This window comes from Camelina sativa, chromosome 12 (genome assembly GCF_030686135.1).
Source record: "Camelina sativa cultivar CO46 ecotype springtype chromosome 12, ASM3068613v1".
Classification (NCBI taxonomy): domain Eukaryota; kingdom Viridiplantae; phylum Streptophyta; class Magnoliopsida; order Brassicales; family Brassicaceae; genus Camelina; species Camelina sativa.
This window is the reverse complement of record NC_141891.1, coordinates 22374102-22400503: the sequence shown is the minus strand read 5'-3', so window position 1 is coordinate 22400503 and position 26402 is coordinate 22374102. Positions and strand designations below refer to the sequence as shown.

The 26402-nt window shown below is 38.6% G+C and overlaps 2 protein-coding genes and 1 non-coding gene across 3 annotated transcripts; 1 reads left to right on the top strand and 2 right to left on the bottom strand.

Annotated features, from left to right (window-relative positions):
* Window positions 1-3657: 3657 nt before the first annotated feature.
* Window positions 3658-3764, top strand: LOC147930902 (small nucleolar RNA R71). Its single transcript, XR_015576829.1, has one exon. It is a non-coding gene; the product is annotated as a small nucleolar RNA R71 (small nucleolar RNA).
* An 8705-nt stretch (window positions 3765-12469) lies between these two features.
* Window positions 12470-13096, bottom strand: LOC109128127 (uncharacterized). Its single transcript, XM_019233928.2, has one exon. It carries the CDS (start codon window positions 12851-12853, stop codon window positions 12659-12661), a length of 195 nt encoding a protein of 64 aa, XP_019089473.1. The 5' UTR covers window positions 12854-13096; the 3' UTR covers window positions 12470-12658.
* Window positions 13097-24038: 10942 nt separating this feature from the next.
* Window positions 24039-24373, bottom strand: LOC109128122 (uncharacterized). Its single transcript, XM_019233919.2, has one exon. It carries the CDS (start codon window positions 24342-24344, stop codon window positions 24159-24161), a length of 186 nt encoding a protein of 61 aa, XP_019089464.1. The 5' UTR covers window positions 24345-24373; the 3' UTR covers window positions 24039-24158.
* Window positions 24374-26402: the final 2029 nt, after the last annotated feature.

The window sequence follows — 26402 nt, the reverse complement described above, 5'->3', positions numbered from 1 at the left end:
TCCTTTTCACAGCCCATGATTTCAAGTACAGGAATTGATCGAGTAGCACGAACAACATACTAGTATCAGCTATGTCTCCTACTAGCGGTGTTCCATCCCTAGCACTATCCAAAACTCCACACAGTGCAACATCTAACAACTGAAGCTCATGGTCGTTCACATTCCCAGTCTCTTTTCTAGCAAAAAGAGTGCATGCTAGGGACTTGTGAAAATACCTCAAAATAGGGCTCCTTATTTGAGCGGATTTGGAGCTTGTGGACTTGTAGGGGTTCTTGTCTCCTATTGTCAGCCATAGGGACCTCATCTCTTCCTTGCTGACCTCCATCCCTTCTCCTCTACCAGCTTTGAAGCCATATAGCTTCTCCATCTCCTTGAAAGTGAGTCGGTATTCCGTGTTCCTAACGGAGAAGGTGATGAACCCGATCCCCCCATCGGGTAGTAGGGTCGGGTGGTCCTCGAAATAGTGAAGCTTCAGGGTTGAAAGGAAGTGGACCGTCTCCTCCTCATATGCTTCTAGATGAGATCGCATCATCTGGCCCAGGTAGCACATATCGAACAGAAATTCTACATCTCTAGCGATTCCCAACTGCTTCATAGTCTCACGGTGAGAGTATCGGGTACCAACAATGCTTATCTTTTGGAAGACCTTGAATAGTCTCGCCGGAGTGTCTACTTCCTTTTGCTTCAGCCTCCGCGAGGCTTGGCGGGTTCTCTCTCTCTGCTCCTTTTCTCTTTCTCTTTCCTCCTCCTCGGTGTGTTGATCTTCTTCCACAATTGCTCTCTCAACCACCTTCTCAGCCTTCTCCGAAGCCGGTCTCTTCCCCGTTGCAATTTCGGCTCTACTCCTCAATCGAGAGGTTTGGATCTCACCTTGTTCTTCTCCTCCATCATGAGAATCGACAAACATAGGGTCGGTAAGTGTATTTTTAGACGTAGACAGGTCCCTACGTCGAGGAGAACGGCGGACAGCACTCGCCATTGGACTTGGTGAGCGAACTCGGGGGCCTACTCGATCGGTCACTCGAGCATCGGGTCAGGTGATGGATCGAGTTGTGCATCGGGTAGGGGAGGCTAAACGTCCACCTAACAGTTGAGAATGTGGAACGTTTCCTCTCCCTTGAGACTGTTGAACTTTGGTGGCGTCTCCTCCGGTTGTAGCAGCGGCGGAGGTGGATCTTCTTCCTTTCCTTTGGTAGGTTCTAGCGGTTAGCTCCATGTCAATTCCTTGAGAAGAAAAAGAAAAGCTAGTTCTTGGGATTAATAGGGTTAGTCTCCAAAGAAAATTGGATGAGCTTGGAATCGAGAGAGAAGGATAGAAACTTATGGAAATTGAAAAGCTTAAGAGAATAAAGAAGACTTATCGGTGATGAAGAGGGAGAAGGGTTCGACCTCCTTAAATAGGCTAGGGTTTCGGTTGGTGGGCTTCACCGAGAGTGGGCTTCCTTGCGGAATTCGGACTCCACTCGCTACCCGAGCAGGGACACGATCAGGCGCGTCGAGTACGGTGTCGGGTTGACCCTCGGGTTTACCAATTCCCTCTTTCCAATTTTCCATTTTTTTTTTAATAAATTGCAAAAATAGAAAAATTAAATAAAAGTAAATAAAACAAATAGACTAATATTAAAAGATACCTTTGGGACTTCCTCCCAAGTGAGCTTGTTTAGAGTCACAAAGCTTGACTCTTCATGCTCCTTACGCATGGGATCCATGTGGAAGAGGTTCTGGAATCCTCTCCACTACAGTGGGTTGGTTCAAAAGATCTTCCAGATTTTGTCCCGGTTCTATGGCAAATGTGGTTTTGACCTCTTCCAGATGTAGCATTTTCCTTTGTTTGGTCCTGGTGGAAAAAGCTTGACCATCTACGGTTGGCCTCTTAACCCCTCTCTTCACATCAAACTCCATCTTGAAGTGCTCACCATGCTCTATCTTGATCTTGCCTTGTTTCACTTCGATCACCACACCAACTGTTGCCAAAAATAGTCTTCCTAGAATCAGTGGATCATCTGGTTCCTTATCCATATCCAGGATCATGAAGTCGGTAGGCACTTCCAGTCTCCCAATCCTTAGAGGCAGATTCTCTAAAATACCAATCGGATGTCTCACCGTTCTATCTGTTAGAACCAAATACAGCTTACTTGGTTTGAAATCGGTGAATCCCAACTTGTTAGCAACTGAAAGCGGCATAATGCTGACCGAAGCTCCAAGATCACACAAACAGCTTTTGAAGATCCAAAATCCTATCGAACACGGCAATGTGAAAGAGCCAGGATCTTCAAGTTTTTCCTCAATTCTTACCTCAGGATCCAAACAAACTCCACTCCTCAGGATCTCAAATCCGATCTCCTTGACAGCTTCCTTGACCTCATCCTCCAATCTAGCTGCTTCATTTGCAGCTTCCTGCTGAAGCTCATGTGGGGGCAAAAGCTTAGGTGGTGGAGCTTTGTGCTAAGCCATTCGCTCTGCAAGCGCCTCCAACTGGATGTCAAGTGCAGCATTGAACCTTTCCTCCAACTCCCCTCCTACCAATGCAGGTGGTTGAGGCTGATCTACCTTCTCAACATCTACTCGATGCATCATCCGATCAGTACCATCGTGTAGGTCATCGGGTTCCACTTTGGGTTGTTCTTCAGTTTGTGATTCTCGAACGAGTGCTCGATCATCAGCTCGATCAGTCTCTTTGGGTGAAGGCTCGGGTTCATACTCGGATATATAGTATTTGGCCTCATTTTTCATTGAGTTATCCACATCCTCCCCATCTTGATCATCACTGTCCCCAGTGAGGTAGTCCTCATAGTCATCATCCAGGAAAATGGCCTGGCAGTCGCATAATCCTTTGGGTTTTGAACAGCTTTACCCGGCAGTTGATTGACCTTTGGTGCGGGTTGGTTGTTGTGGTGGCCTTCCAGGTATCGAACCTTTGTGTTGAGTGATTCGTACTTGGCATTGAGGTCATTGTATCCTGAGTCGATCTTGTTGCTCATTTCCGCGAACTGTTTCGCGATGTCCATAGAAGCTGTAACCTGTTGCTGAATCATTTGCTGAATAAGACCTCGTAACTTGGCTTTTTGTGACTGGTTCGGTGGACCTTGGTGTTGTTGGAACCCAAGTGATTGGTTCTATGTCCCTTGGTATTGTGGCTTAGGTGCATAGCCTTGGTTATACTGGACAAAAGGTTTCTGTTGGGTCTGGTTCCCTTGAACTGCAGATGGGTAGGTTTGGTCCTGAGGATTTGCAACATTTGGGTTTCGATAAGACAGATTCGGATTTGGCTTGAAGTTGTTGTACCCTCTGTTGTACCTTCCTTGGTTATTGATGTAGTTAACATCCTCTAGCTGCATAGTCTCCCCATCTTGTTGTTGAAACTGCTCTTCCTCTGATATAGCATGTACATGCTTCTGCTGGTTGAGGAGCTGATCGAGCTTGTGATTTAGGGCTTTCATGTCCCTCTTATACTTGGCATCTTCCTCTCCTGTAGATCGCACAGAGCGATCATATTCGTCATTGTAGTTGCCATCAGATTGAGCCAAGTTCTCAACTAGGTCCCAACCTTCATCAACATCCTTGTTGAGGAAGTTACCATTACTTACGGTGTCCAGCAACATCCGTATCTCGGGTACCAATCCTCTGTATAGTGTGCTCAACAATGAAGCATTACTGAATCCGTGATGTGGACATCGAGTAGTGTACCCCTTGAAACGTTCCCAGGCTTCATTGAACGTTTCGTTGTTCTTCTGTACAAAGCTGGAAATTTCATTTTGCAGCCTTGCTGTTCTGGAGTTGGAGAAGAATTTGGCTAGGAATGCCTTCTTGCACGCTTCCCAAGTGGTGATGGACTCCTTAGGGAACGATTTCTCCCAAATGTGTGCTTTATCTCCCAAAGAGAATGGGAAAAGCCTGAGCTTGAATCCATCTTTACTGACTCCATTTATCTTAGTGAGGCTACAGAGCCTATCAAATTCATCCAGATGATCCAATGGGTCCTCCATTGGCAGTCCATGAAACTTGTTGCTCTGTATCATCTGGATGAGACTACTCTTGATCTCAAAATTGTTGTTCTGCACAGCTGGTGGCACAATGTCATTCCTCTGAGTGTGAGTAGTCGGAGCATCTCCTACTCCTATGTTGGTCCTTGCTTGAGGAGCTGGTGGACCGTTCTGATTATTCATCGTCTCCTCAATGGTTGCTAGTTCCGGTTGAACTTGTTGTTGTCTGAGTAGCCGAGGTCTGTCGATATTGTCGATGAAAGGACTCAGGTTCTGGCTACCTCTGGATCGTGTTTGCATGCACAGGCAAGTGTCCGAGTGTGTACACGAGAATCAACTCGATCCAGGTGATGGAGTGACGGGTCGGGTGGGTGCTCGGGTTGTACCTGAGATTCAAAACAAACAGAAGCAAAGGCAAACAAGTCAGTATCCGAAAAAAATATAAACAAACGAACTTGATCTAGCAAGTCCTGAAATCCTAAACGTAGCAAAATTAAAACAACCAAATGGCAACGGCGCCAAATTGATAGACAAGTTTTCACCCAGGGTATCAAATCCCTATGCAGTTGTAGTACAAAGGGTTATCAATCCAATGGTTGTTATGCTAGCAGATAGGATGCAATCAGGATCAAGCAAGTCAAGCCAAGTAATAAAGGGGTTTGGTTCTAACAGTCCTAATATAAACAAAGTAAAGAATATAAACAAGTAAACCCACGACCTAAGCACTCGATGCAAGCAATCGAGTACAGGATCGGGTGGGGGGATCGAGTATGCAAGTAAGCTATGAATAGCTCGAGGTATTACTCGATGCAGGTTATCGTGTACCTGATCGGGTAAGTGGTCGAGTAAGTAAAGAAAATGCAAGAAATGAAATACGAAAGTTCCTAAGGATGGGGGTAATCGAATCCTCTGTGTCCTAGACCAGTACGGATGCCTTACATGCCTCAAGCAATCATTTCCTAGAAAATGAACCTCTAAAACCTTGTCACCACACTTTCGCACTAGCAACAATCAACCTTGAACATACTACCACACTGTCGCACTAGCAATATGAACAAGCAGGCATTAAGAACAATTCATTCTTGTCAGTATACTTACTTATCTGATTTTGTCACTCAAAGTTAAGTATACTTCTAGCATTGACCTAATCAAGAATTTTATCTACTCCTTTCGGCTTGTAGCATTGTAAACGCCCTAGATCTAATCTCAACCTTTCGGTCTGTTGACCGCATTAAGAACATCAACCTAGAAGGAAATTTATCAATCATAACAATCAACTAAAGTATCCTAACTGATCAAGAACACCTAATCATCTATCCCATCCCTAGAAACTTTGCTACACTACTCGGACATAGAAACGAATGACAAAGCCATAGAAATAAAGGAAAATGACATTATTAAAAAGATAGAGTAGAGTAGAAAAGAGTATGGGATAAAGATCTATGAAAAACTACAAAATAAAAGTACAAAAACAACAAAATATGTTGAGTCGCTCAGTTCTCTCACAGAAGCTCTTGCTATCTGGTTTGAGGGTCTGCGGTGTGCTCGTTTGCGAGCTAGGGAAAGAGGGGGTTTATATATGGAAACCCATTTGACCTAGCTTCCCAGACCTGCCCGATGGTCTACTCGATGGGGTACACGATGCTTGAGTCGGGTAACTCCTCGGGTGGATCTTCAGGTTGCTCTTCGCGCTCTTGGATCCTCTTCGATCGTGTTGGGGTTCGGACTTGTTCTTGTAGCTCGATGGCTCCTTCGGGTACATGCTAAAACTTGATTCTTACAGTAAATGACCTAAAAATGCTAAGTTAGGGGTATGAACAATGCAAAATATGGACAACAAAAGATGCTAAAAACATGTAAATTAGAGTGTTATCAGAGTCGGTTAGAGAGGAACTTTAGTTCTGTCTGCTGTCTAGATGATTATAAGAAAGATATTGCAGTTCATTGTCTAGCGGAGGACGCACATCTTTGGTGGAAAGGAACGGGTGGGCGTGTGGGAGACTGTTCATGGGAAACTTTTCGAAAGGAGTTCCAGGCTAAGTATTCTCCGTGGGAAGCTTATGATAGGCTTGAAGCAGCCTTCTTGGATCTGGAAAAAGGAATGATGAACGTGAGGGAATATGAAGCTGAGTTTAACCGCCTTAAGAGATATGCTGGACGCGAGCTTGAAGATGAGAAAGTGCAAGTTTGCCGGTTTATGTGTGGGCTACGAGTTAAGCTCCGTAATGGTTGCCTAGTCCGGGATTACAACACGCTTACTGAACTGGTGGAAAAGGCGGCGCTGCTAGAGGAAGGTCTGAATGAGGAAGCGAGACTGCGCAGTGAGAGGATGCAGCCTAAGACTTCACAGTTTGCAAAATATGGAAATGATACTGGGGAAAAGAAGAAAGTTTGGGGCAATGAAACTTCTGCTAGGAAGCATTGGCCGGTCGCAACGTTGGATCGTCTATGGCAAAACCGAATGCGAGTACGAGCTGGAGAGCTATCGGAGCTTGTCTTCGCTGCGATAGTATGAATCATAAGGTCTGTGACTGTCCGGAAGAGAACACAAGGCCAAAGAGGCCAAGAAGTGAACCGGGAGTGAAGGTGTGCTACAATTGTAATGAGTCTGGACACTTCAAGTCGCAATGTCCAAAGGTGGTGCAGTTAAATGGGAAACGGGCAAACGATGGACTGCCACCTCCACCGAAGAGACCAGCGATAATGCCGCGTATGTATGCGATGTCCGAGGAGGCGATGGAGCCAAGCACCTCTCGTCCGATCACTGGTAAGTCCTGTCGCTTACCTTAGGAATTTCTGTGAGAAAATTTCTTGTTGCGTGTTGCTTGGTTTCTTAGCATTCTAGGTGAATGTGTAGGGACCTTAATCATGGGTGGTGTTGAAACCCATGTTTTGTTTTACTTCGGGTTAACACACTGTTCTGTTAACCGGATATGGTTGGGAAAGGCGGGTTCTTGAAAGAACCTGGAGATAACTTTGGTTTGGTCCGAGCAGCTGGCGGACAAATCATGTGGACTTATGGAAAGGTCCTGAATGTCTCGGTGATGGTTGGATGGATGAACATGCCCGCTGACTTGGTGATCTGCCGAGTGAAGTTGTATGATGCGATCCTTGGAATGGATTGGCTCGGAAAGCACAAGGCACACTTAGACTGTCACCGCGGGCGAGTTAAGTTTGAATTAGAAGATGGGAAAACGTTGGAGTATCAAGGAATCAGACCAACATTGGGAAGTTTGATTGTCTCGGCGATTCAGGCAGAACAGTTGATTGAGAAAGGATGGGAAGCATACTTGGCCACGATCACAATTGCGGAAGTTGGGCCAGACGCTAAACTTGATGATATTCTGATAGTTAAGGAATTTGCGAACGTATTCCAGAAGCTGATCGATTTACCGCCGACTCGTTCTGACCCGTTTACTATTAAGCTTGAGACGAGGATGAATCTGATCTCTAAGGCACCTTATCGAATGGCGCCAGCGGAGATGGCCGAGTGAAAGAAACAGTTAGCGGAGCTGTTGGAGAAAGGTTTTGTGCGGCCGAGTAGTTCACCGTGGGGTGCACCAGTTCTCTTTGTTAAGAAGAAAGATGCAAGCTTCAAGCTTTGTATCGATTACCGCGGTTTAAACAGAGTTACGGTAAAGAACAAGTACCCTCTTCCGAGGATAGACGAGTTATTGGACCAACTCCGAGGTGCTAATTGTTTCTCAAAGATAGACTTAGCTTCGGGTTATCATCAAATTCTGATAGCTGATCCTGATATTTGGAAAACTGCCTTTCGGACAAGGTATGGTCACTACATGTTTGTTGTCATGCCATTTGGGCTGACTAATGCGCCTTCTGCCTTCATGAAGCTGATGAATAGCGTCTTCAGCGACTGCTTAGATGAGTTTGTAATCATCTTTATTGATGATATTCTAGTTTACTCAAAAGATCTGGAGGAGCACAAGGTTCATTTAGAGACGTTGATGAGTAGAGTACGGGAGTTTAAGCTGTACGCCAAGCTTAGTAAGTGTAGCTTTTGGCAAAGGGAAATCGGATTCTTGGGTCATATTGTCTCGGACAAGGGTGTATCTATTGATCCGGAAAAGATTAAGTCGATAAAGGAGTGGCCGAGAACTCAAAACACGTCGGAGATAAGGAGTTTTCTCGGTTTGGCCGGATATTACCGTCGATTTGTTAAAGGTTTTGCGAGCATGGCGCAGCCAATGACCAAGTTGACCGGGAAAGATGTGAAGTTTGAGTGGTCTGCTGATTGTGAGCAAAGTTTTGTGAAGCTTAAGGAAATGCTTTCAACTACACTGGTATTAGCCTTACCGGAGCCGGATAAACCTTATGTTCTATACAGTGATGCATCGCGGATGGGATTAAGGTGTGTTCTGATGCAAGAGGGTAAGTTGATCGCTTACACCTCTCGGCAGTTGAGGAAACATGAACTGAATTAGCGGTTGTCTTTGCACTAGAAATTTGGCGATCTTATCTGTATGGTGGGAAGGTTTAGGTTTTCACGGACCATAAGAGTTTGAAATACATCATTACTCAGCCGGAGTTAAACTTGCGGCAACGAAGATGGATGAAGCTTGTGGCAGACTATGACATATACATTTATTACCATCCGGGAAAGGAAAATCTAGATGCGGATGCGTTAAGTCGGAAGAGAGTTGCGACAGATTCTGAGAAAGATATGGAAGGTTTGATTAGCATGGTCGTGACATTGCGGTTAGCAGCCTTGTCCGACGACTTGGAACCATTGGGTCTCGGAGCGGCTGATCAAGCAGATCTACTGAGTCGCGTCCGTCTAACTTAGGAAAAGATGAGGAATTGATTAAGTGGTCGAAGAATGACAAGACTGAGTTTCAGACTTCGAACAATGGGACGATTCTGATGAATGGACGAGTTTGTGTTCCAAAGGATAAGGAACTACGAGAGGAGATTCTTAAGGAAGCGCATCTGTCCAAGTTCTCGATACATCCGGGGGCAACTAAAATGTATCGTGACCTAAAGCGCTATTACCATTGGAAAGGTATGAAGCAAGACGTGGCTAAGTGGGTCGCTAGTTGTCCGACTTGTCAGCTGGTTAAAGCAGAACATCAAGTGGCGGGTGGTTTGCTGCGAAGTTTGCCGATACCGGAATGGAAATGGGACATGACTACCATGGATTTTGTCACTAGGTTTCCTGTAAGCGAGAAGAAGGATGCGATATGGGTGATCGTCGACAGACTAACTAAATCCACACACTTTATTCTGGTGAACAAAAAGGACGGATCAGAAAAGCTGGCTGAGATTTATGTGCGGGAGATTGTCCGATATCATGGAGTACCGGCTAGCATAGTGTCAGATCGCGACTCTAAGTTTACTTCGGCATTCTGGAGGGCACTTCAGAAAAGGTTTGGTACACGGTTGAACATGAGTACAGCTTATCACCCGCAAACAGATGGTCAGTCCGAGCGGACAATCCGAACACTCGAGGATCTACTGTGAGCTAGTGTGTTGGATTAGGGCGGCAAATGGGACGAAGATTTACCTTTGGCAGAGTTCGCGTATAACAGTAGTTATCACGCGAGCATTGGGATGTCACCGTACGAAGCGTTGTATGGTAGGCCTTGTCAAACACCGCTGTGTTTGACCCAAGTGGGGGAGCGGAGCGTTTATGGACGGGACTTTGTGGAAGAAACAACCGAGAGAATCAAAGTCTTGAAGACTAAGATGAAAGAAGCTCAGGATCGCCAAAAGAGCTATGCGGACAAGCGTCAGAGAGAGTTGAAGTTCAAAGTGGGAGATATGGTTTACCTTAAGACAGTCAAGTATAAGGGTAAAGACCGAGCATCCTTGAACACGAAATTGTCACCAAGGTACATGGGAACGTACAGGGTTCTGGAGAGGATCGGACCTGTTGCGTACAAGCTGGAATTGCCACCGGCAATGGATGCTTTTCACAAAGTTTTCCATGTGTCCTTACTACGGAAATGCATAACACATCGGAAAAATGTTATTGCTGAACCACCGCCAGATTTGCAAGAGAATATGACTATTGTGGGAAGACCAGTTCGGATAGTGGATAAGAAAATAAGGTCGGATCGGAAGAAAAAGGTTAAGCTGATTCAAGTAGTTTGGGATTGTGATGGCGACGAGGAAACAACTTAGGAGCCGGAAAATGTGATGAAAGCTAACTTCAAGAAATGGTTTGAAAAGCAGAAGGTTCCAAGGAAAAAGGCTTAGATTCGAGGACGAATCCAGGCTAAGGGGGGAGGGGGGGAGAATTGTAACGCCCGTCTCTGCGAGTCTTCCGGATGACCGAGCGATGGTCGATCGAGTTAGTCGATCATTTGACCTGGAATCCGATAAATCCGCATCAAGTCTCGGACATGCGATTTTTCGCAGGACAGTTGGTCGGGGAGCGGACGAGCGGCTATCGGTGATACGTGAAACTGCGGGTAAACTCTCGACCATGTCCACTGATTCGCGTGTTTTCTCGGGTTTTTAGTGGAATGGTGTCATTTTACTTATAAAACGCGGGAACGGTTATTTGCGGGAGAGAAAGAACGCGGAGATCGTATTTGACGGTTTTCAGCAGTTTTCTTCGGCGTTAACTGCGAGGAATCGATTATAAAAGAGATTAGAGCGTCGTTCTTCGCGAGCGTGAAAGAGAAAGATAAGAACTCAGAAAGATTAGAGAGATTGCCGAGAAAGAATAGAGAGATTGCCGAGAAACCGAGGGAGATTGCCGAGAAACCGAGAAAGATCATCGAGTAGTTCCGGTAAGTATTGACTGAACTGTGTGTTCGTCGACAGTTTATTGAGTTTTGTTGAAGGGAACGTTAATCTGGTCTGTTTGTCTTAGATTTCTAGGAAGCGCGAGCGATAGAGAGATCTGGTCAAGGTTCTACGCGACAAGAGGTGTCAGAAATTGTATTCGAGAGAAAAAGGTGAGTTGCGTGACCGTGGAGACGAGTCTTGTGTCGTTTTCTTGCATAGATTCACTTAGTCCTTGATTGTCCTGTATGATTTGTATGCTTGCTTGTCGTTATCCTGATTATCTGCTGCTTAGTCTTGGTGATCGATGTGGTTTATCGAGGATCTAGATCGGCGGTTTGATTGGGAACAGTAATGGTCGCTAAGGACTGTCCGATTGCGGGAAGATTGCTCGGTAACTCCGCATGGTTACGCTAGACAAGTTTCTGTCCGCAACTTGCAATATTGACTGTTTGATTGCGATTACTTGCTTGTGGCCTGTGAGACAGGACGACCGCTCTCACTAAGCAAATCCTTTTGCTTATGACTCCTTTGTGTCGCAGGAAATAATTCTGATCGAGAAGGTAATTGGGACGCTGGAACCAGTTTGCGGGACTAAGGCAAGGAAGGAAGGATGGTTAATTATGGGTATTTGTACTCGGTCTAGTATGTAACGTGTAATAGCTTATTAGCAAACTCACCGTTGTACTGGAACCTCGTAATTAATTCAAGTATTCTGTTTTATGCTTAAAATGACTTGTCTAGAATTTAATCGGAAAATGTTAAGTAATTCCTCGGTAAAACTTGGCCGCGAGTTGCCGCGGCAAGGTAGAAACCGGGTTGAGGCATTTCAAAAACGCTCTGACGAGACTAGAGTCGGAGATAAATCCCAAACTTCACACGAGTGAGGACATTCAAAAAAAACATGATTAATAGTCTCAACCGCAGAGTCGCACCATTTACATCAAATATCACATTGGACAACTTCGTGTATCAATTTTTTTTATAGATAGTTTTTACTTACTAAAAATATTTATTTTCTATTTCTTGTTAAATTTTATTTTATTTTAAAAACTCCAAACCCGCACATCGGGCGGGTCCTAATCTAGTCTATTAATAAACATCGTCTATGAGTAATTATTTAAAAGAGAACGATCATAGGAGAAAACAATCTGATGGATACGAGACAAGATAGGACGGGAAAGGATTGAGCGGGAGGGGACGTTTTTTCCATTCCAAAGTAGCTGCATCTAAGTTATATACGCATAATAATCTAAACTAAGAATCAAACTGAAATTCATATTTCGATTTCATATTAATATTGTACAAATACAATATAATATAATTCTAAATCATTTTTATGAATTTAAAATTTGTATGAAAATTTTGTCCCGTGCTATAGCATGGGTTACTACCTAGTATGATATATAGAAATATAAGTACAATTAAAAGAACATATCAACTAAAAATAAATATTATCAACCATATCTTATCATCAAATAATATTAAATAACTGTAACCGTAAGTGTAACCGTTTTAAGCGGAACTCGATTAAGGTTAAACAAAAATTTTAACCGTAACTATAATAACTGTTACCGTGGTCATACCTCCTTGTGGTGCTTTATTTAAAGGATCAGATTCGATCAACTTGTTTTGTAAATTTGCCGTTGCACATGTTATTAATTATTATATAATTTGATACATACCTTCTTTTTTTTATTTTTTTTATTTTTGGTTAACGAATAACTACGCATAACAAAATCAATACAAAAAAGTGTCGACCATATATAAAAAAGCAGATTCTTTGAATGGTACGTAATCAAACAAACAAAAGAGACAGATAAATATTGGTCTGGATCAATATATAGTATCAGCCACATATCCTTTCTTGGTCGTGTCACTGTCTTCTCACACTACAAAACCCAACTTTTCATCCTTCCTAGTTCCTAAAGACGGGAAAGGGTGGAGCTTGCTGGAAAATAAGAGACGATGATTATGGGAGACGGAGTTCTTAGGGACTCGGGTTTGCTTTTCCGTCTTTTTAAAGTAGACATGACTTCCAAGTTAGTGTCGTCGGTTGTGTTAACCCGTGAACTTGAGTTCGGAACAAAGCAAGCGAAGAAGAGCGTAAAGAGAGACATCTTTGGGATTTTAAGACTTCAGTGTTTGAGTAATTGAGTTTTTATGTTAATTTGAGCTACTACTATAAGTGTATACTAGATTAGAACCCGTGGTGTACCGCAGGACAAAATTATTTATAACTAAAATATTTAAATTATAAGCTGTATTTGTTAGTTAAATATGTTATAATTATATAATATTTGTTAAATAAACCATATAATACCTCAATATAATTTATTTTTTACATAATATTTATTTAATCACATTAATTAGATATGTATATTCTCTGATACCGACAGTGTTAACAAAATAATGAAATGATGTTTTACCCTAGTAACACCGAATTAATTATATTTTTAATTTATATAAATATCGATAAAACCCGTCCCGCTATATAACCCGGTCCCGAGATATTTTAACGCACACTATATCATCTTAATTTTAATATTTATTGTGTATCTACGGTATAATATTTATCATATTTAACTTTTTAAAAGTTATAAATATTTTTCATATTTAACATTTTAAAAATCTTTAAAATCAAGCTTTCTACTCATTTGTATTCGAAATTTTTTTGGTTTCTTTTATAGAATGACTCTAAACCATTGCCCAATTTTTTAGACAGTGTGGGATATTGTATCCGTATTTTTTTATTCATCTATTGAGTAATATATGCCCGTTTTAAAAATTTTGTATTACATTATATGCAGGAAAAATCACAATTTTTATTAACTAAATGTATTATAGAATAATTCAAGATAATTTAAATATAATTTAAATATAAATTCAAATAAAAAATAAAAAGGAATCATATATTTATATTTGAATGAGGTAGAAAGATTTCCTTATTTTTTTAAATCTTACCTATAATTAATTTTGAAATTTTGGTAACTAATATTAAAATCAAAGCATTAAATGAAAAAACTTTCTAAAATGTATTTTTGAGCAAAAACTATTACAAAAATACTAGTATAGATATAAGGGGATGTTGAAGGTATTCATTGAATGTTGAATCTTCTTAGGACATCTCTTTCTGGAAAGTGACTATTTCTTGTTGGGCAAGTTTGATTGTTTTGTTGTCCGTCATTAATAATGTCTTCATACAATCTTTGTATACCTGAACCTCAAGGACTTTTGACTCTCCGTCTAAATTATTTAGCAAGAAGACTTCGAGGCCCACAATCAAAACCATATATATTCCAAAGAAAAAGGAATAAACGTATTTTTTTTTTTGTATTTTTTTTTTTAACGCTGAAATAATAAAAGAGTTTGGCAAGAAGGAAACAGAGTAAAACAGTAAATTAGTGAGAAATCTATACTATGAAAGATGGACAACTTTCTCCATTTGAGTGACACGTTAGTAGTGGAGAGAGTACCATATATTTATCTTCAATAAAAGCAAACAAACCTAAACTAAAAGGAATATGAAACATCTTTCATGTCTTTCTATTCTTTTTTTTTATATCACAAACAATTTCAATATTTGTCTACGATATTTGGAGAGATTTAAAACATGTCCCAAGTAAATAGATGCATCACCAAAAGACAAAAGAGCATCAGGAGTGAATCAAAGAGCCACTTCTTCCTCTTGACGTAAACCATGAATGTATAGACATATGGTTTACGCATTACAATTTTGTCAATAGTTTGAAGAATTACAGCAGTGATCGAGATATTAGTTAATATTGTAGAGAAATTCATGAAAGTGTGTCCCTAAAAAAATAAATTTTTATATATGAAGAAGATTAGAGTTTTGTTCACTATCAAATGGAAGATAGTTGAATAAAAATGTAGAATGTCGGTTTAGAAAAATACAGAGACAAAGAGAAAGATAGTTGAATAAATTCATGAATATCGGTATCCATATTCTAATATTTACAAGTTGTCAAAAACAAAATTAAATGAAATTCTTATTAAAAAACAAATTCTAGAGTTATATTCAAGAAATTGAAAAGCTAACATGAAAGGAAGATATTTATCTTAATTATATCTAATAAAGAGTTAGCTAAGCTGCAATTCTTGATAAAAGAAAATATTAAGCTTTAATTGAGAAGCTAAAGTATGTATATATCTAAATACTTAAGCTTTTTTTTATTATGAATGTAAAATTTATTCAACAAAAAAACTCTTTGTTACAAAATATGAATCTTTAGATCAAGCTTTCATTTGATATATATTTTTTGACGTTTTAGACAAGAATTGTAGAATGCTTAAATCTCTCAAAATAAAGTTGTTCATGCATATATCTAATCATTCAATTACGAAATGAGAAAACCTATGTGAAGTATTTAAAATATCAACGTCAAATTATATTTTTCAAGATTTCTACAGTTAAAAAAAATCTACATATATAAAAAAAAAAACAAATAGTAAAATTATTTTAAAAACGATAGGCCATAAACCTGCGCATAGCGCGAGTATTCATCTAGTAAAGAATTAAAAGGCAAACATCAGAGGAGCAAAACCTCAGCATCCATCCTGCTTCTCTCGCTCAATCAAATTGTGTAACCACGCCGTACCACCTAAAGCTAAATATGAGGTGAGCCGTCCAAAGAAAATAAAGATATTTTTGTTACTAATAATATATCAGAAACAAAAAACAAAAAGATAAAGAAATAACCAACGCTCATGGTGTTATTAAAATAAAAAAAAAATTATTCGCATTGCAATGTTAATTTATCATGGTTGACCATTATAAATGCTTTCACTAGTAAGAAAACTTATTTTTTTAGAATCCATTATCTCAGTTAAAATTTTCATATTGGTAAAACTTATGAATAGTCATGGCAGATATGATTTGGTTACATAAAACTTTATAAATTGTCAAGTTTTGATTCTGTTTTTGATTTATATTATCAAGTCTTTTTTATGATGTTCACAGGTAGGTAGGAAGCTGCACTTTTGTCCTTTTTGATGTGGAAAGCAGTATTAACAATGGATTGGATAGTACATACTTTGAAGTTGTGTTTTTTCCTGATGCGGAAATCAGCCTTAACAATACTGACCTTGAAACCACCCTTTTGAGAACCTTTTGATGCGGATTAGCAGCCTTTTGTTGTTGATGTAATGGTTTGTTATTAAACTAGCTTAGCAGCTTCTGTAATTGTCTGTACTGGTTTGTACTAGTAGCTTTAAGCTTACAACACAACTTTAAGTTACAAGTACAGAAACTTAATAGCTTATGTATGGTTTTACTTAGGAAAATGTCTACTTTAGGTTAAATTAACCCAATTTGAGACAAAGTTCAATTGTTCTCAAAAGACAAATAAATCAGGTCACCGTCCCGTTTAATCCGACTACCGACCGACCCGAACCGAATACAATTTTGGATTTGGTGAAGATCTTCATTAACTGAATTTCATACTAACCAAACAATTCGATTCAAAAAACCCAAACTTGCCGAACTCCTAGACCGAGTTATGTGTATGTTCATGTAATCCGCATATCTGGATGTCTAGCTCTAATTTTTGCCGTAGACTTCTTTAAAAAGAGGTAAAAGTGATGTTTATACAGACAGAGTGACTCGTTAAAAAAAATGGTCACTCTACATTCTCAACACATCAAAGTTTTTTGGTAAGAAATAAGTTTTTTTTTGCTTTCTTCTGTTTTTCTTTTTATCACCAGTAATAGTTTAAATTATAAAGTGGAAAATTTACTACAGTGCTCACATGAATATTTTTTAATTATTATTATGTTTATCCAGTTTGGATTTTCAAATCATCATTGTTATTTATTAGGGAGATTTACATGAAGACACACTTTGTAAGAAACTTTGTTCATTTAACACACTTTTTGACCATTATGCACTTTTTTGCCAATTTTTCACTGTTCACATTATTTTTAAACCATTTTAGCCTCAAACATGTCATTCCACTTTTTTGCTAATTTCATCTCTCTCTTCCTCTTCTTCTTCCTCTCCATCAATTTTTTTATTTCTCTTTCTATTTGGTCATGTCCAACTTGAAATTAGATCTCCTCATATCTGATTTAGGTGTATTGTTGTTGTTATTTCTCTATTTTTTGTCAACGGAAAGGAAATTGCATTCATGCTTCCTTTTTTTTTTAATACAATTTTCATGAAAGAAAATCTAGAAGCTTTGCTTATATAGTGTGAGTTCAATTTGTTTTCTGGGTTTTGTTCTGGATTTCGATTTCGTTTTCTGGATTTCGTTCATGTCTAATTCGTCTCCCCTTAATCCTCAAAACCAATGATGTCCACAAAATAATGACCATATGGTTAGTTTACATGTAAATTGACCACGTGATGTCCACGAGACAATGACTATATGTTTAGTTTCTTTGTGGCATCAACAATCAATTCTCATATGTTGTTTTTGTAAAAGGTTGTCCAAGAGACAATGGTCATATGGTTAGTTTAGATGTAAATTGACCACATGATGTCCACGAGACAATGACCATATGGTTATTTTCTTTGTGTCATCAACAACCAATTTCCATATGTTGTTTTTCTTAAGGGTTGTCCATGAGACATTGATCATATGGTTAGTTTACATGTAAATTGACCACCTGATGTCAACAAAACAGTGACCATATGGTTAGTTTCTTTGTACCATCAACAACCAATTCCCATATGTTACCTTTTCTTAAAGTCTTTGTGGAGAGAACGAAGCAAGTGAGAACGATAACAATAGAAGATGAATTGGAGATCTATGGTTTTTCCTTATTTCTCCTTTTATTTTGTAGTGAAATATTTTTTAATATTTTTTTTATATTTGCTGTAAATAAAAGAAAAAAAAAAAGATATTGTGAGGTTTGTTGAAGAAAAGATGTGGTTATGATGATATTTTTGTTTTTTTATTGAAGATTATTGTGTGCGTAAAAAGAATTGGTTGGGAAAGAAGTGGAAGGGTGTTTTTGATAATTCAATCTAAGAAAGTATGTTGTGGACAAAAAATGTGCTATTATGATATTAAAGTTTCAAAAAGTGTGCTAGAGTGCAATATTTCCAATTTATTATCACTTGACCCAGACAAAAAAACAATTTACATGGTCGTAACTATGTAAAATTTGAGATATACAACTTAATTAGTTATTGTTGTAAACCATTGAAGATGGATCTCCATAACCGACCCATACATGTCCAAGTCCACAAGACCCATCATCCTACCTCTTCTTCTTAGTCATTGTCGGCTTAGGATTCCCATTATGTTTAGGGCTATATGTACTACTATATATATGTACTCTTATTCGATTGAATGAATAACACAAGAGAATACAACCTCTAGTTTCTCTACTTTCATAACACGTTATCAGCACGAGTTTGCTCTAAACTCCACTGAGAAAATTCCCTAACCCTAAACCGCCGCACATCAATCTCTTGTTTGTTCAAACTCGCAACCGGATCAGTTCGAGTTCATTCAAGCTCGGTGGTCGTTCAAATCCGTGTTCGTGGTCAGCTTGTTGTTCATGATCAATCTGTGTTCGTGGTCAGCTCGTGTTCGTGACCAGTCCAAGGTTCGTTACCAGTTTGTGATCAAGCTCGAGGTATATCCGAGGTCTTTAGCTCCTGGATCAATTCCATTCAACCCCATCGGTGTTTAAGGTAAACAATCAAACTTATCGGACACATATATCGAATCTGATCCTAAATTATATTAGAACCCTAAAATCTACAATTACACAATCATCAAATCAAAACCCTAAAGCTTTAAATCCTAAATTCTAAGACATTAAAATTCTATTGTTTTGAGGTTAAGAATTGCTTAGGATAGATTGACTGTTATTGTATGATTGTTCTATGTCTTGCATGAAACCCTAAAATCAAACCTTAAAATCAGAACCCTAGAGAAATCATAATCCTATTCAAAGAAAAAAAAATGGAAAACTTTAAAACCCAAGATAATTTGCATATTTCCTTATTCATACTAGATCAATTTTGTCTAGGATTGTTTCATGCATATATTAAACTATGTAATAAAAACAAGAAATTATTAACTAGGACTAGCATGGTTCGGTCTTAAATACCGCATGACCTAGACTAAAACGATTGCATGGTTTGGTCTTAAATACCGCATGAAATAATCGGGTGCATGTTTTTGTATTTTATAGATGTCAAAGATCAACAATCTCCAATATGCTGCACTTAATGTCTTTGGTGACAACTATTTACAATGGGCATTGGATACAAAGATTACTCTGAAATCAAATGGCCTATGTGAATGTATTGAGGATGATAATGATTGCACTGAAAAGGAAAGGTATAAGGCGATTTTGCTCATACGCCATCACCTTGCAGAGAGTCTCAAGAACCAGTATCTTACCATTGAGAATCCTCTTGACCTTTGGACATAGTTGAAAAACAGAGATGGTCACGAAAAGACGGTGCTCCTACCAAATGTTCAATTCGATTGGAAGAATCTAAGGATCCAGGATTTTAAATATGTGGATGAGTATAATTCAGAGCTATTTAAGATAGTCTCAATCTTGAAACTATGTGGTAAAGGGGTTACTGAGGAAGACTTGCTATAGAAAACATTCTCAAACTTTCACACCAATAACATACTGCTTTAGCAACAGTATCGTGAAAAGAGTTTTAAGACATATGCAAGTCTAATCTCTTGTTTGCTACTTGCTGAGAAAAACAATTAGTTATTGCTGATGAACAGTGCAATGAGACCTCCTGGTTCTGCCCCATTACTAGAAGCCCACAAGATTGATATGACCAAGAAAGAGCCTCAAGGGCCTAAAGAGTCAAACTACGTCCAGAGAGACAAGTATCACGGCTGTGGCCGTGGTGGTAGAGGAAATTACCAAGGAAACAATTATGATGGTCATGGTCGTGGGAATCGATCAGACTTCTATCGTGGTCGAGGTAGAGGCCGCGGAATTTTCAAACCGCAACATAAGACCAAATCTATTTGCCACAAATGCGGTATGGGGAATTATTGGGTAAAGACGTGCAGAACACCTAAGCACCTTGCTAATCTCTATCAAGAGAGTTTGAAAAAGAATCCAGAAGCTAACCTGGTTCATCTCGATGGTGAAGGAGATTTCGACCATGAGAAAGATGATCAATTGGATTATGAGACTTCTGATTGCTTAAGAGAGGATAATTAAATTTAAATATTGTCTTGATTTAATTTCCATGTTTTATGCTTTGAATTTTATTGGATTATGATTTTGGATTATGATTTTGGTTTAAATTCAATTATTTTATTTCCTTCAATATATATTTGTTTGTTTTATTCTTTTATGTCTAAAACATAATTCTTTTACATATTAAGAAATGGCTGAGGACAAGAACATACTTGTGGTGGATAGTGGATCAAGCCACACGATTTTGAAGGACAAGAGATATTTTGTTAATCTCATTTTGAAAAATGCCAATATTAGCACAATAGTGGGTATAGCAAGTCTTATTGAAGGCTACGGCCAGGCCTATATTCTTTTACCTAAGGGCACACATCTTGAAATAACAGATACTCTATATTCACCCAGCTCAAAAAGGAGCTTATTAAGTTTCAAAGATATTCATTTGAATGGTTTCCATGTTGAAACTAAGGGTGAAGGGAACCAAGGGTTCCTACACATTACTGAGATCACCCAAGGATCTAAGAAAGTCCTAGAGACTATACCCGCATTATCTACTGGTCTTTACCATGCTAAAATTAATATGATAGAAGCTAATATAGCAATGAACAAGATGTTCAATGAAAAAATCACTTTATGGCATGACCGGCTTGGCCATCCCGGTTCTAACATGATGCGTAAGCTAATCTTGAATTCAAATGGGCACACTCTAAAAGAGAGACGAGTTATCCCTAAGAATCTCACGTGTGTAGCATGTGTACAAGGGAAACTCATTGTAAGGCCATCACCAGTAAAAGTAACTAAATAGACTTTAAATTTTCTGGAAAGGATACAAGGAGATATATGTGGACCAATACACCCACCTTGTGGGACGTTTAGATATTTTATGGTTCTTATTGATGCATCGACCATATGGTCGCATGTTTGTCTATTGTCCACTAGAAACCTAGCATTTGCTAGATTGTTAGCCCAGATCATACGACTGAGAGCACACTTTCCAGATTTTCCACTTAAGACTATACGTCTAGATAATGCTGGTGAATTTACATCCCAAGCGTTTAATGATTATTATATGTCCATGGGGGTAACTGTGGAACATCTCGTGGTACATATACATACACATAATGGATTAGCTGAATCCTTCATTAGATGAATTCAATTGATTGCTCGGCCATTACTCATGAGGTTGAAGCTTCATGTGTTGGCTTGGGGACACGCAGTATTATATGCAGCAGAACTTATACGCATCAGGCCATCTAGTGAGCATAAATATTAACCATCCCAATTACTAACGAGTCATGAGCCAGACATATCTCATCTAAAGACATTCGGGTGTGCCGTTTATGTACCGATTGCACCACCACAGAGAACAAAAATGGGACCTCAAAGGAGGATGGGAATATATGTTGGATATGATTCTCCCACCATTATTAAGTATCTAGAGCCACCCATGGGTGATCTATTTAAGGCTAGATACGTGGATTGTCAGTTTGCTGAATCCAAATTCCCTACATTAGGCGGAGAGACAAATAAGCTGGTCAAAGAAATATCATGGAATCAAACATCCTTGAATTGGCAAGATCCTCGGACTCTGGAATGTGAAGCAGAGATCCAAAAGATTATACATTTACAAAAGCAAGCTAATCAATTGCGAGATTCCTTTGCTGACCCAAAGAAAGTGACAAAATCGTACATACCAGCTTGTAATGCAACAGTACGCATTGATGTTCAAAAGGGACACAATCAAGTTGCTACAGAGTCTAAGACACGTTTGAAACGTGGTAGACCAATAGGTTCCAAAGATAAGAATCCTCGGAAATCAAAGAAAGGTGCAATTCAAACCGAGGTTAAGGAAACCATAGACATGGCCGTGGCAGACCCTAAGGAACCGATCTATGAGGTTTGGGACGCTGAACCTCAAGGTTTTGAAGCTATTGATAATAATGAGATCTCAATAAACTGTATCATGTTTGGAATTCAATGGAACCGAAAGGATGTCGACATCGATGAAATATTTGCATACAAGGTAGCACTTAAAATAAATGAGGATCATGAACCTACGTCTATATTAGAGTGTACTCAAGGATCAGATTGGTTAAAATGGAAAGAAGCCATAGACGTGGAGTTGAATTCATTAAAGAAAAGGAATGTGTTTGGTCCGATCATAAGGACACCATTCGATATAAAACCAGTGGGACACAAATGGGTTTTTGTGAGGAAGAGAAATGAGAATAATGAAATCGTGAGATATAAGGCACGGCTTGTAGCACAAGGATTCTCACAAAGTCCAGGTAAAGATTATGAGGAGACATACTCCCCTGTGATGGATGCAACGACTTTTAGATTTTTGATAAGTCTGGCTATAAGAGAAAAAATTGACTTGCAGCTAATGGATGTAGTGACCCCATATTTATATGGTCCACTGGATAATGAAATATATATGAGTTTACCAGAGGGTATTGAGATCAAAGATAAGAATGGTTCTCGAGAACAGCACTGCATAATGCTAAACAAATTCCTTTATGGACTGAAACAAAGTGGGCGTATGTGGTACAATAGATTGAGTGAGTACCTATCCAAAGAAGGCTATAAGAATGATCCCATCAGTCCATGTATTTTTATAAAGAAGTTTGCAAACAATGGATTTGTAATCATAGCAGTATATGTGGGTGATTTGAACATCCTAGGAACCTCTGGGGAAATTGCCCAATCAGTTGAATATCTCAAGAAAGAGTTTGAAATGAAAGACCTAGGTAAAACTAAGTTTTTTTTTGGGATTGCAGCTTGAGTACATAAATAATGATATCCATGTGCATCAAATGGCATATACTGAAAAAGTACTCAAGAGATTCAATATAGACCAGGCTCACCCATTGCCTAGCCCAATGGTTGTGAGAAGCCTAAATTTGGACAGTGATCCATTCGGTCCAAAGAAGGACGATGAAAAAATTCTCGGTCCGGAAGTGCCATACGTCAGCGCTATAGGAGCGTTAATATTTTCGGCTAGCCACACGAGACCAGACATTTATTTTGCCGTGAACCTCCTATCAAGATTTAGTTCTTGTCCGACCCAAAGGCACTGGAACGGTATCAAACATATATTGTGTTACCTACAAGGTACGATGGATTTGGGTCTATTCTATACTAACCTTAACAAAGAAGGTTTAGTTGGTTTTGCTGATGCAGATTATCTATCGGATCCACATAATGCTAGGTCTCAAACCGGCTATGTGTTTACACACGGTGGTACAGCAATTTCATGGTGTTCAATGAAGCAGAACATTGCGGCCACATCATCTAATCATGCAGAAATTTTGGCTATGCATGAGGCCAGCCGTGAGTGTGTTTGGTTGAGATCAATGACTCAACACATTAGATCAGATTGTGGCATGGTCGATGACAAGGAACCGACTATCATATATGAAGACAACACAGCTTGCATCGCATAGCTCAAGGAAGGTTACATCAAGGGAGATCGGACGAAGCATATATTGCTGAAGTTCTTCTTCACACATGAACTACAAAAGGCCGGAGAAGTTCAGTGGTGCAAGTTCCATCTTGCGACAATTCAGCCGATCTTTTCACCAAATCAATACCGACATCAACATTTAGGAAGCTCACGCATCGGATTGGGATGCGTAGACTCAAGAACTTTTAGTGATGCTTAGAACAGGAGGAGTAATACGTGGTGTACTCTTTTTCCTTCACCATGGTTTTGTCCCACTGGGTTTTCCAGGTAAGGTTTTAATGAGGCAGCATCCCCAAACGTATTATGATGATCTCTTAGCATCTACATGGTTATGTCATCCAAGAGAGAGTGTTGTAAACCATTGAAGATGGATCTCCATAACCGGTCCATACATGTCCAAGTCCACAAGGCCCATCATCCTACCTCTTCTTAGTCATTGTCGATTTAGAATTCCCATTATGTTTAGGGTTTTATGTACTACTATATATATATATTCTTATTCGATTGAATGAATAACACAAGAGAATACAACCTCTAGTTTCTCTACTTTCATAACAGTTATACAAAACAAAATCAATAAAAAAAGAATGTCGACCATAATGATATTCTTTCACTGGTCTATTACGTAATCAAACGAATAAAAGGAACAAAAAAAAGATCTGATTGGATGATAAGTATTAGCCTCATTTATTTTATTTTTTTTTATTTTTTTTTTATTTTATTATTTTTTTTTATCAGCCTCATATATTTTCTTGGTCATTGTCTTCTCATCACTACAAAATTTGTGTTTTCATCGTTCCAAATTTCTACAGACGGGAAAGGTTGGAGCCTACTGGAAAATACGAGACAACGATGGTGGGAGTTCTCGGGGACTCGGTTTTTCTTTTCGGTTTCTTCAAAGACATGACCTCCAAGTTAGTGTCGGTTGTGTCGATCCGTAAATCAGATTTTCGACCAAAGCAAGTGAAGAAGAGTGTGCAGAGTGACGACATGTTTGAAATTCTTAAACTCTTTTAAGTGTTGAGTGTTTTTTCTGTTAATTTACATGTCAGATAATAATAATATATATAAGAGGATGGTGTGGGTGAAAGAAGTCAGTGAGTCTTCTTTGTAAACACGTCTCTTTTTTGGAAAGTGACATCTACCTTGTTCGGCAAGCTTAATCAGTTTCGTTGTCCTTTTTAATTATGTCTTTTGACAAGTCTTCGTATACGTAAATCTCAAGGACTTTATACTCTCCATGTAAATTTCGCTGTCATTTCACCTAGGATGTCAATCAGACTGACCTGGTCCGACCTGAACCGAAACTCGAAACCTACAAAACCTGCATATATTTGAGTCTGATTTAGTCTGGCCCAAAATATTTCCGAACCTATATTTTAAAGATTGTCTCAGCCCTAACAGCTACATGGCTTTTCGGACTTTTTCGGATTTATCTTACGGATCAAAAATTCAAACTTATAAATTTGTAACATGTCTTAAAAAGTAATGTTTAAAGGTGCAATATAAAAAAAAAAATCAATCAAAAAAAAATTAACTCATCTATATTTACTAAAACCAACTTAATCAAGAAAAAAAAAACCAAAAAAGAATTTATACTGTATATTTAAGTTTGAGCCTGATGTTTTTCAGAACCGGGCCGGACCAGCCCGTGGGCTATATTGACATGCCTAATTTCATCGAGACTCCATGACGATTATTTTGATTAGTTTATTTAATTTAAGATGTTATATATATATATATATTAGCAGTTGACCCGCGCTACGCGCTGAAGTTTCATGAGGTTGTTTTTATTTTTGTTGTTTTGTTAGTTTAATATTTTGTATGTTTTGTTTCCATCTTTCCGTGTGGTTATGGTGTTCGTATATTGTTCTTTGTTCTTTTGTTATTTTTTTGGGTATTTTTTTCAAGTTTGTATTTTGTTTTCTATTTTAGAAATCTAAAATTTATTAAATCATGATGATCTTTTTTTGTATTCATAAAATATAGAATTTGAAGTTAAGTTTTGTATAGTTATTGTTTGTTTTATTGGTTTTGTCTTTAGTTGTGGTTTATTAATTTTATTTCTCATTTTGTCGTTCCCTATTTTCTTTGGTTTTCTTAGATGTTGTTGTAGGTAATGTTTTTTGTTTTTTAAAAGAAAATAATTAACATGTGGTAGTTGTTTTTTTCAAAACGCTTTTGTTTTTGGAATAATGTGTTTATGGTTTTTGATGTCAAATTTTTTGCCAGTTCAATTACTTACAATTCTGTAATTTTAATTTGGTTCTTATTCTGTTTTACATTGGGCCTTAATTTCTTTAATACTTAGAATTATGTTGGGCCGTTAGGTTGTTATTGGTTTTTCCTTGATGTGGGAATGGCTTTCTTTCCTTTCAAAATATGATGTCGCCTGAACGGATAGCGGAGAAGTAATTTTCCCGAACTACAGTATAGTTAGAGTTTTGAAAGTATTTCCTTCATCCTGCTAATCATTTTTCATACATTCGTTTCAGTGATGCATAATTTATCTCTCTGCGCTTCACATCCGTACGGGTTAATTGGCTCTTCTCTGCTAGTTTTGTTCCAGTTAAGTATTTGTTGGTGTTGAAATCTGGCCTTTATTGATTTTGTTTTTTTGGGTTTCATTTCATAATTAATTTGTGAATTGTATTGCCGATTTTTGTTTAATTTTGTTTCGTTGGGTCTCCAGAGTGTGGGTTTCGATCGGATGTGAATTGTGTGTTGTTAAATTAAATATTTGCCTCTATGACGGTTTGTCCCCAAAAAATTGTGAGGTGTATTATTATGTTCGCCGGTTTATTAATTCAATGAATTTAGGTCCAATGTGAAGATAATCTCGAACTTGAATATTAGCATCTTTCCCTTCAACTAATGGTGTGTGTAGGTCATAGTTTTTTCCCCGGCTTGGTAATGGTTTCGTATATATTTGTCGAATAATGTTAATTTAATTGTTAGTTGTGTTTCCCTTATTCTATGTACGTGTTTGTAAGTTTTTGATTGAATTGTTTTTATCATTTGTTTTTAAGGATGCTTGTTTTACAAATGAG